This window comes from Neoarius graeffei, chromosome 7 (assembly GCF_027579695.1).
Source record: "Neoarius graeffei isolate fNeoGra1 chromosome 7, fNeoGra1.pri, whole genome shotgun sequence".
Lineage (NCBI taxonomy): Eukaryota > Metazoa > Chordata > Actinopteri > Siluriformes > Ariidae > Neoarius > Neoarius graeffei.
In genome coordinates, this window is record NC_083575.1 from 56228886 (window position 1) to 56246759 (window position 17874).

General features: G+C 41.4%; 1 protein-coding gene across 6 annotated transcripts in view; it reads right to left on the reverse strand.

Moving 5' to 3' along the window:
* Nucleotides 1-14964: 14964 nt before the first annotated feature.
* asrgl1 (asparaginase and isoaspartyl peptidase 1) overlaps nt 14965-17874 on the reverse strand; it is a 33891-nt gene continuing 30981 nt past the window's right edge. For all 6 annotated transcript variants that reach the window (XM_060926031.1, XM_060926033.1, XM_060926030.1 and 3 more), the window contains 2 exons: nt 17279-17389; nt 14965-15373 (listed from right to left, as the gene is read on the reverse strand). In XM_060926031.1, coding sequence (XP_060782014.1) covers nt 15171-15373; nt 17279-17389 — 314 coding nt within the window. In that variant the 3' untranslated portion in view covers nt 14965-15170. The remainder of the gene's footprint in view (nt 15374-17278; nt 17390-17874) is intronic.

Here is a 17874-nt window from a genome sequence, read left to right on the forward strand (position 1 = left end):
AATTAGACTTGGAGTTTTCGTTGAAACATGAGCAGGAAGAGGCTCTCCGCTCATTCCTTTTCAAGAAGGACGTTTTCGCTGTTTTGCCGACTGACTATGGCAAAAGTCTGATCTACCAGCTGATCCGCTCGTAGCCAAAAGGATGGGGCTAGTTTGTGCAGTACGAAGAATTAATAAACAGCTTTGAAACATTACTTTTTGATTGCTTCTTATTTTCCCGTTATTTTAAATTTAAGGGAAATTATTTCACCAAACACCACTAAATAAAAATAAAAACTCTCAAACAGTTTAAGCAAAGGCGGCACGGTGGTGTAGTGGTTAGCGCTGTCGCCTCACAGCAAGAAGGTCTTGGGTTCGAGCCCCGGGGCTGGCGAGGGCCTTTCTGTGTGGAGTTTGCATGTTCTCCCCGTGTCCGCGTGGGTTTCCTCCGGGTGCTCCGGTTTCCCCCACAGTCCAAAGACATGCAGGTTAGGTTAACTGGTGACTCTAAATTGACCGTAGGTGTGAATGTGAATGGTTGTCTGTGTCTATGTGTCAGCCCTGTGATGACCTGGCGACTTGTCCAGGGTGTACCCCGCCTTTCGCCCGTAGTCAGCTGGGATAGGCTCCAGCTTGCCTGCGACCCTGTAGAACAGGATAAAGCGGCTAGAGATAATGAGATGAGATGAGTTTAAGCAAACACTTGAAAAAAAAAAAGAGTGTATGTTAAGTATGTGGTACAGACTCCAAACTTGTGGTCATTATCTCCAAACTTCTTAATATCTAGAACCTGTTAATTAATACGCATTTTGAAAAATTATTTATTTCAAGGCCTCCCCCACTGCTTTCTGTCGCTCTGACTACGTCACAGTCACTGTTGCGCTGATTGGTCAGAGCGTTGGCCTATACGCACAGAGACAGTTTGAAAGACAACGGGTTGTTCCTCCCACACCCTTCGGAAATGTCTACAAGCGAGGCCAGACTAAATATTCACATTTAGTCTGGCTTGCCAGGCTAAGTGTAAATAACAATATTGCTATGTTCAGACTGTTAGTCCGATTTTTTTTTTCTAAATCCAATATTCCGGCTTGACAGTCCACTTTATACATATTGCTCATGATCAGATCCAGTCTGTGTAGAAAGCCTCATTTTTAGACTTATTCACATTGGTTGCAATATGAAGGACATTGCCCCCCTGGAAGTAATAATAACATTACACATGAAAGTCAAAGTAGGGAGGATTGAAGTGGAGCGAGAGCCGCAGACGAATGACCACTTCCTTGTTTGACTTTTGGAAGAGGGAGGGGGAACTGATCCCCCCTTTATGCAGACCAGAACGGCCCAGTGCTCCATTAAAGTTAATGAAGCAGTCCATGGATTTCACCAAACATTGACCATATATTTCTCTCTGAGAGGGTTAATGGGTAGAATCAACAGCATAATTCTGTTAATTTACAGCATATTCCCAGTTACCTATGATTACTGTGAGACCACAATTGTATTTCTTTCAGGAAAAACGGACTTTGTTTCAGGACATGCAGCTATGTGGCTTCCCAACCTCCTCAGCAAAATTTTGTTTGAGACACGGCGACACGGCCACTTACGAGGCCAGAACATGAAGATCATGGAGAGGATTGTTCTCTCCCACCTCCGACACCTGGTGAACAGCGAGATGGACCCCCTGCAGTTCACATATCGACCAGGCATTGGTGTGGATGACGCTGTCATCTACCTGCTGCACCGGTCACTTTTACACCTGGAGGGCACTGGGAGCACTGTGAGAGTCATGTTCTTTGACTTCTCCAGTGCTTTTAGCACAATCCAGCCATCACTGCTTAGGGGGAAGCTGGAGGGAGCTGGTGTCGACTGCCACCTGGCTGCATGGATCATCGACTACCTCATTAACAGACCGCAGTATGTGAGGCTCCACGACTGTGTGTCTGATGTGGTAGTCTGCAGCACGGGGGCTCCACAGGGTACAGTGCTCTCTCCTTTCCTCTTTACACTTTACACATCTGACTTCAGCTACAACACGGACAGCTGCCACCTCCAGAAGTTCTCAGATGATACAGCCATCGTTGGACGTGTGTCAGAGGGGGACGATCTGGAGTACAGAAAGGTCATCACCAACTTTGTCGCCTGGTGCGAACTGAACCACCTATGCATCAACGCCAGTAAGACAAATGTAACCCATGTTAAAATATGACATAAATAAGAATAGTTTAAAAGCTGCATAAATAAGTTTAAAAGTTAAAAGTGATAAATTTAATGTAAATTAATTCATCAGAGTTAATTAAAAATGTTAATACAACAATAATTTAATGTTTAAGATTAAAAGTGGGGTGGCACGGTGGTGTAGTGGTTAGCGCTGTCGCCTCACAGCAAGAAGGTCCGAGTTCGAGCCCCGTGGCTGGCCAGGGCCTTTCTGTGTGGAGTTTGCATGTTCTTCCCGTGTCCGCATGGGTTTTCTCTGGGTGCTCCGGTTTCCCCCACAGTCCAAAGACATGCAGGTTAGGTTAACTGGTGACTCTAAATTGACCGTAGGTGTGAGTGTGAATGGTTGTCTGTGTCTATGTGTCGGCCCTGTGATGACCTGGCGACTTGTCCAGGGTGTACCCCGCCTTTCGCCCGTAGTCAGCTGGGATAGGCTCCAGCTTGCCTGCGACCCTGTAGAAGGATAAAGCGGCTACAGATAATGAGATGAGATGAGATGAAATTTAATGTAAATTAATTCATCCGAGTTAATTAAAAATGTTAATACAACAATAATTTAATGTTTAAGATTAAAAGTGGGGTGGCACGGTGGTGTAGTGGTTAGTGCTGTCGCCTCACAGCAAGAAGGTCCGGGTTCGAGCCCCGGGGCCGGCGAGGGCCTTTCTATGCGGAGTTTGTATGTTCTTCCCGTGTCCGCATGGGTTTTCTCCGGGTGCTCCGGTTTCCCCCACAGTCCAAAGACATGCAGGTTAGGTTAACTGGTGACTCTAAATTGACCGTAGGTGTGAATGTGAGTGTGAATGGTTGTGTGTCTATGTGTCGGCCCTGTGATGACCTGGCGACTTGTCCAGGGTGTACCCCACCTTTCGCCCGTAGTCAGCTGGGATAGGCTCCAGCTTGCCTGCGACCCTGTAGAACAGGATAAAGCGGCTACAGATGATATGAGATGAGATGAGAAGATTAAAAGTATGCTGACAGAAAATTCATGTCGCTGCCCCTTTAAGGGACTTGTGGCGCGAGACCTGAGGAGAAATCGGAGAAAACGAGCGGTGATTAATAAGCAGAAAAAGGAGTGAAAAGTTGATTTTGAGGTTGAAAAACATAACTTACCTAGTCGGGCACTGACGGGGATTTTATGAGAGTTAAGCCACACCAGTTTTGGTGGGTTTTGTGTTTATTTTCTTGCATATTTACCGCAGGGCTGCCAACTTTTCGAAATTCCTTGAAGTGAAATTTTTTTTTGGGGGGGGGGGGGGGGGGTCCGACGGCAAAATTTTTCCGCACACCATGCAGTAAGTGGGAATTTTGTATTCAGTTTGATATTCACTTGTCCCCCTGCATTCTGGTGTTTTGTCTGTGGGTCGTCCAGCTGGAGATGGACAATGAGATTTTGGATTTAGTAGATGTTCCTGCATTCTGGTGGATTTTTGGAGTGGCCTGCTGTGCCATACCTACGTTCTTACACACCCTGACTTGCCAGGCCTTCAGCTTGTGGCCAACAAAAGCACCAAGTTTTGGCTTAAAAGCCCCCGCACTAGAAAATTGCAGATGACTGCCAATGGTCCTGTAGCCCTATAGATCTGTGTTTCAGATTTAAAGGCAAGTTCACGTTTGAAAATATTTCATCAGCTAAGCCTAAACATCTTCTGAATTGAAACTAAATGTTAAGTTTTTAATAACTGTTGCAAAAAATAAGGTTGTCCCTCACTGACTATTCATTATGCATTTAAGGGCTTTCCCCACCACCGGGTTCAGCAGAAGATTGGCATGGGGGAAAAATATCAACAGTAAAAGAACAAATAAAAATGCTTAAACAGTAAGTAAAATGTGCATGTGCTACAAGAAACATTAAAATGATTAAGTTTGAACAGTATTGAAACACAAAAAACTGAACCTTGGCCATAGGTGAGACTGTGTACGCAAAGTTGGGCTTAAAAATTTTGGTCATACTTAAATAAACTATATTAATATATTTTTTATTAATTTATTTCTTGTCTATGTTTCTTATTAGTAATAGAGCATTCATCAGGGCCTGTTATCTGACAAATATTCTCTACCTGTCTTGCCCTCTTTGAAACCCTGTCTCCTCAGTATATTGTTCTCTGTCTTTTTTTTAATTATTCACAAGTTCAAGTTCTTTGATATTACAGGTGACCATGCTTTATTTACTTTAACTGAGCAATTACATACATCATAAATAATTAAAAATAAATACCCTGTAAATAAACAATAGGTATGGTGGCTAATGGCTCTTCTTGCATTTGTAATATTATCTCTTACTTGCTTTATTTTACAACATTTCCAGTATGGCTTCAAATAAAGTCATAAAGTATGATAACATACAGTAAACAAACTAAAAATGCGCCTTAATAACCGTGTGCTAAGGAGGTGCTCTCCAGGGCTGTAGTACTCGAGTCCGGACTCGAGACGTTTTTTTGATGGACTTGGACTTGACTCGGACTCGCTTGTAATTGGACTTGGACTTGTCTCGGACTCCCCTAGTGGTCTCGCTAAATATAGCTGCAGGACTCGTCAAGTCCACCAAGGAATCCGCCAACCAATGGTAGAGTCTCACACTTGAACTTGTTACTTTAAGATTCTAAATATGTGTTTTATTATCTTCCCGCGCGACTTTCATTGTTTTCTCTCACACATAGCCTATACAGCGAAGATGTCGGCTAATTCGGGGGTAATTAAATTCGCCTACACAAATCACCATGAGTTTTCAACAACAGATCAGAAAAAGAAACACCGGGCAGACTGCAGATTCTGCAAAAAAACAATTTCAGACACGCTTGGGACGACGTCCAATTTTAACAGACACCTGCAGAGGAACCACCCAGCAAGGTAAGTGACAGTTAGAAAGTGCTTAGCTTTATCTTGTGCTAACAGTAGCGAACACTGGCCAATGGAAGATACGGATACGACGCTACAATTCCTTACATTAGTATTTTTTTCATCAGGTAAAACGTTAGATGCTAAATGAGAATTAAGTTACAATATTAACTACGTGCAGCGCAGTTTCAGGTGACGTTTGTGGTTGTGCCTGAATTGGGAATGCTACTTCCCAATGATTCCCAATGTACTTTCCCTTGATTTACCTGTATTTGTTGTTGTTTTTTTGTTTGTTAAAACAAGCCACTGAATGCAATTCATTTTGCTCCACCCTCTTGAGGTGTGTGTGTGTGTGTGAGAGAGAGAGAGAGAGTGTGAGTGAGAGTGTGTGTGAGTGAGTGAGTGAGTGAGTGAGTGAGACTGTTGATTAATGTTGACAAATGATTCTATGGGGGGGGTTGTTACAGTTAATGCTCAAATAAAAATTACTTATTTCATTATACTCACGGCATGTACAGTTTTTTTTTTTCAGGCAAGGCATACTCTAACCACAGGTACACACTTACAGTATAATACTGGTAATAATTTTTCACACTTACTGTATGAGTGAAGCTATATTGTACAAGCTATTGTTTGTATATATACACAAACCATAAGTACTGTGACACTGTGTTAGTAATAACCCAAAGTTATTATCTTGATGCTCCAAGTATATGACTTGTATTTGCTGTCCTGGACTCGGACTTGACTCAGACTCGAACCTCTTTGGACTCGGACTTGACTCGGACTCGAACCTCTTTGGACTCGGACTTGACTTGGACTCGACTAAGGTAGACTTGACTACAGCCCTGGTGCTCTCCCGTGCTGCTTGTTGGGGAAGATAGAGGCTGTGGCACGGCAGGAGGCCTATAATGATTTAGCATGCCTAGTACACAGCTCTCGAAATGGCATTAAATATTCTCACAACACTTATAGGCTAAAACGATTCAGAAACTTTATATAAGTTCATAATTACGCCAGTAACACCACACATTGGCGTGCATATGCACAAACCTGTCTGAGACACCCGTCTTCAACTCGGATACCTTCTTCTCTCTCCTCTTCCTCTAAATTGATGGTAGGCAATTGTCCAACTTCCGGCGAGTGCATCATCATTAGATGCGCCACCTACCATAGGGGAGTGTGTACAGAAGGGAACAGCTCTCTGCCTGTTTAGCCGTGTGTAAGGCGTAATTGATCGATCTCAGGTGGTTGGCGCGACGCAATGGGTAGCCGAGATCAGATAGATAAACTAGATTTTTTTCTAGCGTGAGAAATTGGAGGTATGACGTGTGAGCGTGTGAAAACAATCAAATGCGTGTGTCTCACGCTCATTGCGTGAGAGTTGGCAGCCCAGTTTACCGTGTTGTACTTTTTTTTTCTCCGGCGAAGAGCTAAAGAGCTAACGCTAAAAAACGGAGCTGTTTACAAGGAAATGCTCCGTCATAAACTGTTTACCAGTTAATATTTTGGGTTATGAAGACTGTGAATGTTATAAAAGTGACTTTTTAGTGTGAGTTAAAAGAGACCACTCCGCTGCCATTTTGAGATGAAAAAGCACCGTAGCAGTAATGTTGCAACTCGGAGACTGAAACATTTATTTGTGTGACTTGAGGATTTAAAAAGAGAATTATTGTGTTTATGACCTGTTACACAGGTCAGGTTTTTTGCTTGGTTTGAAGTTCGGTCGGAGCGGGAGCTGGTCTGCAGTGTGCGGGGTGCACAGGCACATGCGGGATTCAAGATGGCGAGTCAGATCCAGACCTTCAACTCATCTCCTCCATCGCATTAGTGAAGGGATCTTCCGCGTATGGTGACTCGCTGCCAGAGTGGTAGGAGTATCAGGAGTTGAACTGAACTGAACGAATTATTATTTTTGGATTGAATTGAACTTAACACTTGAACTCACATTTGGACTTGAATTGAAAGTATCATACTTTTATTTTCATAGAGTTTATATTTGTGAATGTGATTTGAAATGATTGTGGCCCACTTTGATTTGATTGTGTAATTGAAGGTATTCTCTTACCAGAAAAAAAAAAAGTTAACTCAGGAAGAAAAATTGGAATTCTAAAATAGGTGCAACCTAGGAAAAAGAGACTGGTCTAAGGGTTGTTTTACAATCAGGGTACAAAGTTTGTGTCACAGAGGTCCAAAATTCAAATTGATTCAAACTGGTTCTTGTACCAGTTTTTAAGTGAAGGACAAGTTAAAGAACAGATTTCAGGTAATTTTTTGCCATATGTGTATGGTAGTTTTGTGTAATCTGCTATAAGATAAATAAAAGTAGCAAAAATGTTATCAAAGACTCCTTGTCAAAAAATAGCTGATAGAAATAAAATTCCAACAGTTAAGAAATTGTTAGTAGTCCATAACATTCAACTACGGTAATGTTATAGCATGTTCATGAACTATTTAGGTTTTTTTCTTGTGTAGTCTGCAGACCTTGCACAGCCTTGTCCATTTGAGTGTCACCTATTTCTTTAAATTGACAATACAAAATTCATGTCCCTTGAATAAGTAGTAGTAGTAGGAACTATTTTTTTATCTTAGCAAAGTAGTTCTTACCCGTTTATATATCCATATTAAAAATGATTTATGCATGGGTCTCCTAAACATTTGTGACCTTATGTCAAAATAACTGTCCTCTCCAAGACAAAATGTCTCGGAGAGGACATTTTTTTGGACACCTATTAACTGCTAAATAAATTGCTTATGAAGTCTTTAACAATTTAATATTCATATCTACCATCTGGTGGTACATTTTATTAACACAGTATGCAAGCATGTAATTTCTAGAGTTTTTTTCTTGGCATCAAATCTCAATATGTCTGATATCTTTTAATTTTATGTGTGGCAATTATTTTCACTTAAATCATATTTAAGAAATGTATAATTCACAATCATTTTGTAGTTATGCATTCAACTTAAAAATGATGTAATTGTATCAATTCAAAGGCTTTTGATTTATCATTTCCTGTCAACAACACAAACAGTGAAATGTCTCGGAGAGGACAATTTTATTGACACATAGAAATAAACATTAAATGGTCCATAAACTATGAAATGGGACCATTTTGTAGCCTTTTCAAATCAGTTGATATATTTTATTGTGCATAAAAGATGTTTAAACATTTTCAACATGTAAATATTAAATGTTAACAAAGAACTGTAATAAAGAACATTATTGTATGATTATTGATGCATGTTTACATTTTAAACAGCCAATTTCCATGGTTTAGCAGTTATGCATATTGCAGGGATGTGATTTTTCCGTGAATTCGCGGAATTCCGCTTTTTTCACCTCAAAATTTGAAAAAAATTTTTTCCAATTTTTCGCTCAAAAATCCTCATTCGTATCCTATTCATTCTGACTTTCAGTAATTCCGTAATTGAGATGAAATGAGGTACGTGATTGGCCCATCGCTCTGTAACAACCAATGAACGTGCTTGTTAGATAGCTGTACATAAGCTCGCTTCAAACAAAGAGTTGAAAGATGGCAGCCTGCGTGATCGAGCATAAAGATGCAAATTGAGTTAAAGAAATCGACAGAATAGTGAAAAACAAGTTCCGCTGGGAATGGTTGGAGAAAGAGGTTGCTACAGACATTGGACATAAGACTGTGAGACATTTGTTCAGCGATTTCGTTCTTTGGGGAGAGGGCAGAGGTCTCTGGCTGTCAAGTTTGGGGATGCTGGGACCTCCCCTGCCTGAGCTACGAGCGTGCAAAGTTGGGCTGGAGCCCGGGATAGAAACGAAACCTAAGCGGAGCGCTGCGGCTCGCCTCGGGGCGAATTACGTCCCGAGGCACGGGGCTAGCGCGCCCTGCCCGCGCTGGTTCTTTGGGGGGAGGGCAGAGGACTCTGGCTGTCAAGTTTGGGGATGCTGGGACCTCCCCTGCCCAAGCTACAAGCGTCCAAAGTCGGGCAGGAGCCGCCGATGGGAAAGCAAAACTGAAGCCGAGCACCGTGGCTCTTCGCCCCGAGGCGTGGAGCCGGCGCGCCCTGCCCGCGCTGGTTCTTTGGGGGGAGGGCAGAGGACCCTGGCTGTCAAGTTTGGGCAGGCTGGGACCTCCCCTGCCCAAGCTACGAGCGTGCAAAGTCGGGCTGGAGCCCGGGATAGAAACGAAACCTAAGTGAGTGAACATAGTAGTTTTGAATATCCTTAAGTGAATGAACACTGGGGTTCTGAATATCCTTAAGTGAATGAACACTGTGGAGTTATGATTATCCTTTGGTGAGTGAACACTATAGAGTTATGTATATGAAGTTGACATTACTAGAGTAGAAACTGCAGAAAAAAAGTGACTGATATGCTGGAACTGGACATGGATGCTAGCATCTTTTTTTCTTTGAGAGTTCCTGAAGACTTGTGGATGAATTCTTATGTTGCATCATGTTTGTTTGAAAAGGCACATTTAGGTATGTTCAACTTCTACAGTAATTGAAAGTATAAATTTTGTTTTTCCTTATACAGTTTTCTATTTATTCTAATGCAGATGATTTAATTTAGAATGACATTTTTAGGTTTCATGTTTTGGCTTTTTGTCAGTTAAGAATCATTGAATTTACTATAGGGGCTCAGAGTTGCATGTTGACCATTAAATTGGCTTGAATTTGTTAATCATGACAAGTTTTTTCTTGTGTTTGCTTGCCATTTTAATACAATTTTTAAGTCAGAAAACCCCAGAACCCAGGAGCTTCAGGGGGCTTCGCCCCCCTTGTCTCCCCACCAGGGCGCTGCCCTGGACCAGCTGGGGGCCTGCGGCCCCCAGACCCCCGGCTAAAATTTTCAGATAATTTCACCAGCCCCAAATTAGAGGTCTGCGCGGGTCGGATTTTTCAGTCCCACTCCCTCCCGCACCCGCAAAGAATTATGATTTTCAGTCCCGCTCCCGCCCGCGCCCACAAAAAAATTATGATTTTCAGTCCCGCTCCCACCCGCAAATCCCGCATGATGCAGACGTTCGCGTTATTTCTCAGGAAAGTTCTTGTCTTGACACAGCGTGAGGGTGCCCCGCCCCCTACTTTGAGTGGATTTGAGCATAAATATCTACAGCTCACGTTTATTATTGTTTACCTTGTTTCTGAATTCAGCATGTAGTATCTCTAATAATAAGTGCTGTCAAACGATTAAAATACTTAATCGCAAATCACACATTATTATCACATGAGAAACCATTCTAATTCTCTGATCAGCATAAAAAGTGAATGGGCTTACTTTGTACCAATGTTTTTTTTTTATTGCAAAGCAGAGCTAGTAAAAGAAATGAATTGATTTACCGCTTGCGTTAGTCTACAACTTTAATCAGAGAGACAGGTTACACAGTGACGGTAGGCTTGACTCAATGCTATCCCAGAAATCCTTCCTGTAATATGCAAATTTGGCCGCCTCTGATTGGACAGCCAAATTTGCATATTACAGGAAGGATTTCTGGGATAGCATTGAGTCAAGCCTACCGGCACTGTGTAACCTGTCTCTCTGATTAAAGTTGTAGACTAACACAACAAGTAAATCACTTCACTCATGGTTCTCTTGCTAGCTGGGTGTGAACTGCAAGTTATTAGAGTGATCAAAAGATTTCCCCTTAGGGTGATCAATGGCAAGCTTAAGATGTCATTTCTCATGCAATCTGACTTTCTCTGCAAATTTAGGCATCTTAAAATGCTTTTATTAACGTCAAATAAAATATCCAGCCCAAATTATATGTGGTAGACATAAATTAATAATTTATAAATTTTATTTCAAGCACGTTTTTAGTTAGCGGGACTGCAGCTTATGCGCCCGCGAGCGGTGATATGTGCACTTCCGGTCCCGCCCGCGCCCGCAATGAGCTTTCAAAATTTGTCCCTCGCCACACTGCTTTGCGGCGGGTCCCGCGGGACTCCCGCGGGAGTGCAGGGCTCTACCCCAAATCACATCCCTGATATTGTTTTTACAGTTCAGCTAGATAACACAAATACTAAATATATTTGTCTCTATCTAGTTGTATGTTCATATAGTTCTGACAATTGTCTCAGAGGGGACATTTTTTTTTTACATTAACAAGTATCTGATATTATGATAGGTAATATTCATAAACGTGAAAAGCACAATGTGACATTCATGCAAAGCAAACTACTCCAACTCTAAAAGCAAAACTATAAAGCTACAACCGTAGAAATAACTATCTACAAATTTAAATGGCATCAAACCCCGTAACCCTATTAAAAATTTCTTGCGCAAAGAGAAAAACCTCCTCTGGCAGAGCAAAATTACACCTTGTGACTGGTTGGGGGGTTCAGGCAGCATGCACAAGATGGCATTTTGGTCAATTTGATCCAATTTGAATTTTGGACCCCTGTGACACAAACTTTGTACCCTGATTGTAAAACAACCCATAAGAGAAAGTATGTGTGTCAAAAAAAGTGTCCTATCTGAGACTTTTTGTATTGCATTTGGGGGCAGGCATGTAGAAGTGTTTCTGGCCTATTCTACCCCAGAAATAAGCTATTTGAAAATGTCATTTTAATGTTTGAATTTAGTAGTAAATAATACATAGACATTATGAATTATAAATCAAATTTTATGATGATATTTAAAACAAACTAGATCACAAACAATTATTCCAAAGCAGTGTGATGGCAAGAATAAGTTCATGTTTTATTTTCCAGTTAAAAACAGTTCATAAAAATACTTTCTCACAAAAATATGACATTTCAGGAAAAACATTATAAATTAACAGTATTCACTTTATGATTCAGATATCCAATAGTCTCGGAGAGGACATTTATTTTGACATGGAGTTTAAAAAAAAAAACTATCAAATCTGCACTTTTGGAAATTAATACACATATGAACATAGGCATGTGTATAGTTTGTATTATAACAAGATTAAGTGTAGCTTTAAGCAGGGCTGGGAGAAACAAATGAAGTGATTCTTGGAGAAGACGTTTTTTTTTTTTGACAATTCAGAATCCACTACTTCCATAGTGCTTTTAAATATAAGGCTGTAAGCTTTGTGTTAGTTGTCTCTAATGTTTATGTCCCAATATCTTGACCACATTTTAGGATGAAAATAATCATTTTAGATATGTTATTTTATATTGAAAAATTAGCTGTCTCGGAGAGGACATTTTTTTGACACAATTACATACTAATTTGATCAAAATAGTCTGAAAACTTACTGGCATTCAACATTAAAACTTAACTATGTTTCCAATGATATGGAACCAAATATGTGTTTTATGGTATAAAGAATGATGTAAGTGCATCCCTTTTGGAGCTACCTGTGGTCAAAAAAGCACTTTTTCTAAATGACATGAGTAATTTTGCTAAATATGACATATATTGCCATACATTCACCAAAAATAACGTTATCACCAAATTTTTTTTTGCATGGTAAATAGAGCTATCACAGGGCTACAATAAACAACCAAGTTTATTTAGTCAAGCCTTTTGATATTGAAGATAAGTGTTAAATGTGATTTTTTTTTTTTTAGCTTGCGTACCCTGATTGTAAAACAACCCCTAACTAACTTAGATTAGCTTTACTAAAATAAACTAGGTGAACGAAAGAACAAAGAGAGTGAAATACCTTTTTATTTATTGTACTTACCTCAATATTGGGAACCTGCAGGGTATTTTTGTTTTGTGTACTGTATTTTATGTGTTTTTGCATTCAGTAAATTGCCGGCCTTTTGTATTTAAAGCAACGGTCACTGGTGTAATTATTTTTGTTCCCCACTCCTTAGAACCTAGAACTGGTCCAGTGGCGCAGTAAGTGGTGTGATACCGGTGCTACACAAAGGAGGTGGTGATTGATTTCAGAAGGACGGCTCCTCAAATTGCACCAGTGAACATCCAGGGTTTGGACATTGAGATCGTGGTGGAGTACAAATACCTAGGTGTTCACCTCAACAACAAACTGGACTGGACTAACAACACAGATGTCCTGTACAAGAAGGGCCAAAGTCGTCTCTACCTGTTTTGAAGACTGAGGTCTTTTGGTGTGTGCAGGACACTGCTTAGGACTTTTTATGACTCTGTGGTGGCATCAGTGATTTTCTGTGCTGTGGTCTGCTGGGGCTGTGGAGGTTCAGAGAGGGACAGGAAGAAACTTCATAAACTAGTCAGAAGGGCTGGCTCAGTCTTGGACTGTCCTCTGGACTCCATTGAGGAGGTAGGGGAGAGGAGGATGTTAGCCAAGCTGACATCTATCATAGATAATCCCTCTCACCCCCTACATGAGGCTGTGGGGGCCTTAAGCAGCTCTTTTAGTAGTAGACTGCTACACCCACGGTGTAAGAAGGAGATACCACAGGTCATTCATACCTGCTGCTGTCAGACTGTATAACACCCACAACTTGTAGCACCAATAACCTGTTTGTAGTTATATTTGCACTACTTCACCACTACTACCTCTGCCATCTCTCATCAATGCAATTGATATGTCAATCTTTTTAATCTTTCGTTTGTGTAATTTTTATTTCAGTTTTATTTATCTGTATGACAATTTATTGCTACTGTAACACATGAATTTCCCCAATGTGTGATCAATAAAGTGAATCTAATCTAATCTAGAACTCCGCCACTTTTGCTCCCACAGACATGAATTATGATCCTCTATCTTGGCATATATTCTAAGATCTTTGGTAGACGTAGTTGACAAACAAACCAATATGAAGGGTAATGAAATGGGCTTGCTTATTCTTCATGTGCATGTGACGTCGTGCTTGTTTTCCAAACCGGAAGTCTGCCACGTTGGATGATAACCAAGATAGCAGCGCTTCACGTGTGAGCTGCTGCAACACTTCATGATTTTCTTTTGATTTCACTGCCTTTGAAGAAAGACCATGCCCATTTTGTGTGTGGGATATAATTGTGCCAATAATGCTACTCATGACCGAGAAACAGTTCTTCAGAATTCCCAAAATAATTAAAAATGGCAACAAAACAGATGAAGCGCGGCATTCTCTGGACAGTTCGCTGTGGTTCAAAAATATACAATGTAAGGACTTAACTGAGGAAAAAGCTAAATCACACCCGTGTGTGTGGTGACCACTTTATATCTGGCAAGTGTTCATTGCTAATTTAAAGCTGTTTTCTGCTGATTAAAATTTACTTTTGAGCTTTAGTGTGAAGACTCTGCTTTTCACCTTGTAGGAGCACTGGCAAACCTACGCCATAAAACAAATCCAGACTGGGCACCAACACTCAAATTAGAACATTAAGATCAAGATGAAAACTCATCTCACGGCATCAAGAAGCAACAGGATAAATGAAAGATCTGCCAAGAAAGCCAGATTAGAAGCAGTGCAAACCGCAGCGAGTTTGGATACACAAGCGGAACAATGTGGATCAACTTTGCCAGGTGAGATATCAGCGATGCCGTTCCAGTAACCCAGTAACTTCAGTTTACTTGAGCACTTGTTTTTTGGCAAGCAAGATGGTTCACAATATCAGGGTATTCAATTGCTGGTAATGAGGTTAAATCCTCGGTATAATTGGACGGCTTTAACATATACGGGTCAAAGCCACAAATTTCTACTTTTTCTCTGAATCTTGACTTGGCAGAGGACTCCAAAGAATCATAATATTTTGATAAAAAGTCAGAGATGTATCACAGTTATTGTTTGCACAAGACAGGATTCTGGATTTATATATCATCCAACATGGCAATGGATGCATACGTCACGCCATTTTGTCACATGGTTGCACACGAAGAATTTACCACGTGGCAATGTGGAGCTGTGGCACAAAAGTTAACAAGTCAGCATCAGAGATGGAGGAGATTTGCCTGCTCCACTTTATTTTGTGCACCACCCAACTAGCATGTCTCTTGTACGTGTGACGTAAACTTGATGCGGCATCAAAAGTCACAGACTTTAGATGTTAATAAAACACCTGAAATCCAATCAGAGCAATCTGACCTAAATTTATTTGCAAAATGTGTTTCAAACCACATACAAATGTGGTTCGGATTCCATTCAGATACACACAAATTAGATTTGGGCTGAAAATGTACAATTTGAACATAGCCTGTGTGTGTGTGTGTGTGTGTGTGTGTGTGTGTGTGTGTGTGTATCATGGAGACCAGCTTCTTCAGTGAGCTTGCTGGCCACTATATAGGTTTGGTGAAGTTCTCTCCACGGTACACGCCATAGTGGAGCTGCTCCTGCTGTGCTGCAGCCCATACCATCTGTTTGCTATTAAAGCAAGCTGCCCAGGTCCCTTTAGGGTCCACAACCACCACTCCACCCAGACCACTGACTCGCTCCATCATGTAGGCCAGGGCCATGTTACTTGCCTCCTCAGGGCTTTTGCCTGAAAGAGAAGAGGAGGAGGAAAAAAAAAAAAGTTTCTTCATTTTATTATGAAGACATGATGTACATTACTACATGCGCGCACACAAAACTAATTTACGGTAGGCTTTGATATGAAATATTTGACTACTCATTACACCATGTATGCGTGCGCGCGCACACACAATCTCTCAGGTGGTGTTTACATTAGACCGTATCAGCGGATCATCAGATTAACGTTTTTAAAACGATTTGCGTGCACACAGCAACGCCAATACATGGATACGCTAATCACATGACTAATTAGACGGCACGTAAGTTGAAATGTGTCAGTGCGGCTCAGCGCTTCCTCCTCAGCGGCTGCGCTCCAAATCACTCCGCCCTGAACAGCGAGTGCCCTCTGGAGGGTGCGCACTCCGGCCCTGCGCAACTCACAGAGCGCACGAGCGAAGCGCACGAGCAGTGATTCAGGACTGAGCCGCTGTGTGTGTGATCCCAGTGCATATCGGGCATGCGCAAGTCACTCACCACTTGCAAGTGGAAGGATGGCAAGCCTAAAGACAATCATAACTACACAATGGGCAGTATTTGCATCTTACCATGAACAACATTAAGAATGACAAAGCAAAGCGTTATATTCATACTTTTATACTCTTTAATGAAAAACAAAAAGGTGATACAAGGCGGAAACAATAGCAGGAAGTGAAGTCCGCGCCGTTTTTCAGCAGTCGCGTCACATGACCAACGTGGCATGAACAACGCCAGCGAATCAGGAAGGTGGATGTCACAGTGACGTTGTCCAATGACGACGTCGGCTAGAGCTCAGCACTGCGTTTCCTCCTATCTCAATGTTTACACAGCACTGGATCAGATACGAACTGGGTTGAATACGTGGGCCCTGGCGGATTCAAGTTGTTCCGCCTGTGGAGTCGTTTCCCGGCGTTTTAATGTGAACGGACAGTGCATCCGCGACGAAAACGAGACGGATACGGTCTAATGTAAACACCACCTCAGAGTTGAGCTAGCTTCCAGTACTGTATGCAGCCCTGCTGTCTCATACAGACTCCTTCCAAATGCTAAATAAATATCTCCTTACGGAAAACTTACATCAAGAATATCAATATTAAAACCATATCAATATTAACCATACCCCCCTTCCCTCAGTTTTTGTGGACGGTCTTTGTATAATATTACTACAGAAACAATAACAGAAGAATGAGTGCAGTAATATAAACCTGAGCTGTGTGCTGTTACAAAAATTAAGCATCATCTTTGGATTTGAGATTTAATCAGAATTAAACAGCATAGTGGTAAAAATCAACTTTAACAACTTTCAGGTTAGAAGATACCTCTTCACTTGGCTATGGAAGCGTCGCATACAGAAGTGTTCAGTGTGGTCCTGTGAGTGCCCCCCCCAATCAATCAATAAATAATCCCCCCTTCTCCCTAATTTAGACATGGCCAATTCCCACCCAGCAGATAGGTCTCCTCTATCACACACTAGCCACCAGGGAGGGTGAAGGTCATCACATGCTTCCTCTGAGCCACATGACGCCACCCAACTGCATCTTTTCGAACTCCTGCTGATGGCGGTGTAACACACACTGAAGTAAGTGCTATCTGCCCACTCCTGTTTACATACGCTTGTAGACGACCATGATTGACTAGCATTGCTCTAATTGACAGGGGAGAGAAAGAGAGTGTGTGAGTATATGACACCCCTCCCTCCCTGAGAGGGTCGGTCATTTTTGCTCTCTTGAGCTCCCGGCCATGGATAGCTGTGGCATCTTCAGGACTCGAAGTAGTAAGCTCTGGATGACAGGGCGAACAATTTTTTTGTTGTGCCGTGAGTATTCTATAATCAGAGGATAAGTGTTGTTTTCATGTTAAAGTAGAATACAGTACTGCTGATAAAGTGATACAGTACCTTGCTCCATGTGGAAGAGAATAAGCCTGGACAGATTGATTTTCAAGATGGCTTCTCCATGACCAGTAGCTGATACAGCCCCAATATGGTTATCTGCATAGCTTCCAGCTCCTGACACACACACACACACACACACACACACACACAATTATTTTCACAAAATGTGATCAGATTAACCCTGCTAAATGTTTTGTAGATAGCACTGCTAGTAAAATATTATTTGAAGGCTATCTGTTCCAAGTATTGGAACTGTAAGACATTGCCAGTCATGTCCTTTAGACGACATTTACTCCAAACTGCATCCAGACAGTTAAACTACAGCAAATAAATCAATTTAGTTATGCCACTTTTATGACCACTAGATGGCAGTAGCACACATAGATAGAAACTTTCCTGTATTGAAAATAATTGCAAGATTTGTTTATATTAAGTTAAATAAATGTTATATAGACTGTTTATGAATAACAAGTAAAACCATCTTACTGTCCATTTTAAACTTGAGTGCAGAAGCTAGAAGTCTATGTAGGGGTGAGCGTTTAGTTAATTACATTACAGGTATTTAGCAGACGCTCTTATCCATAGCGACGTACAAGATC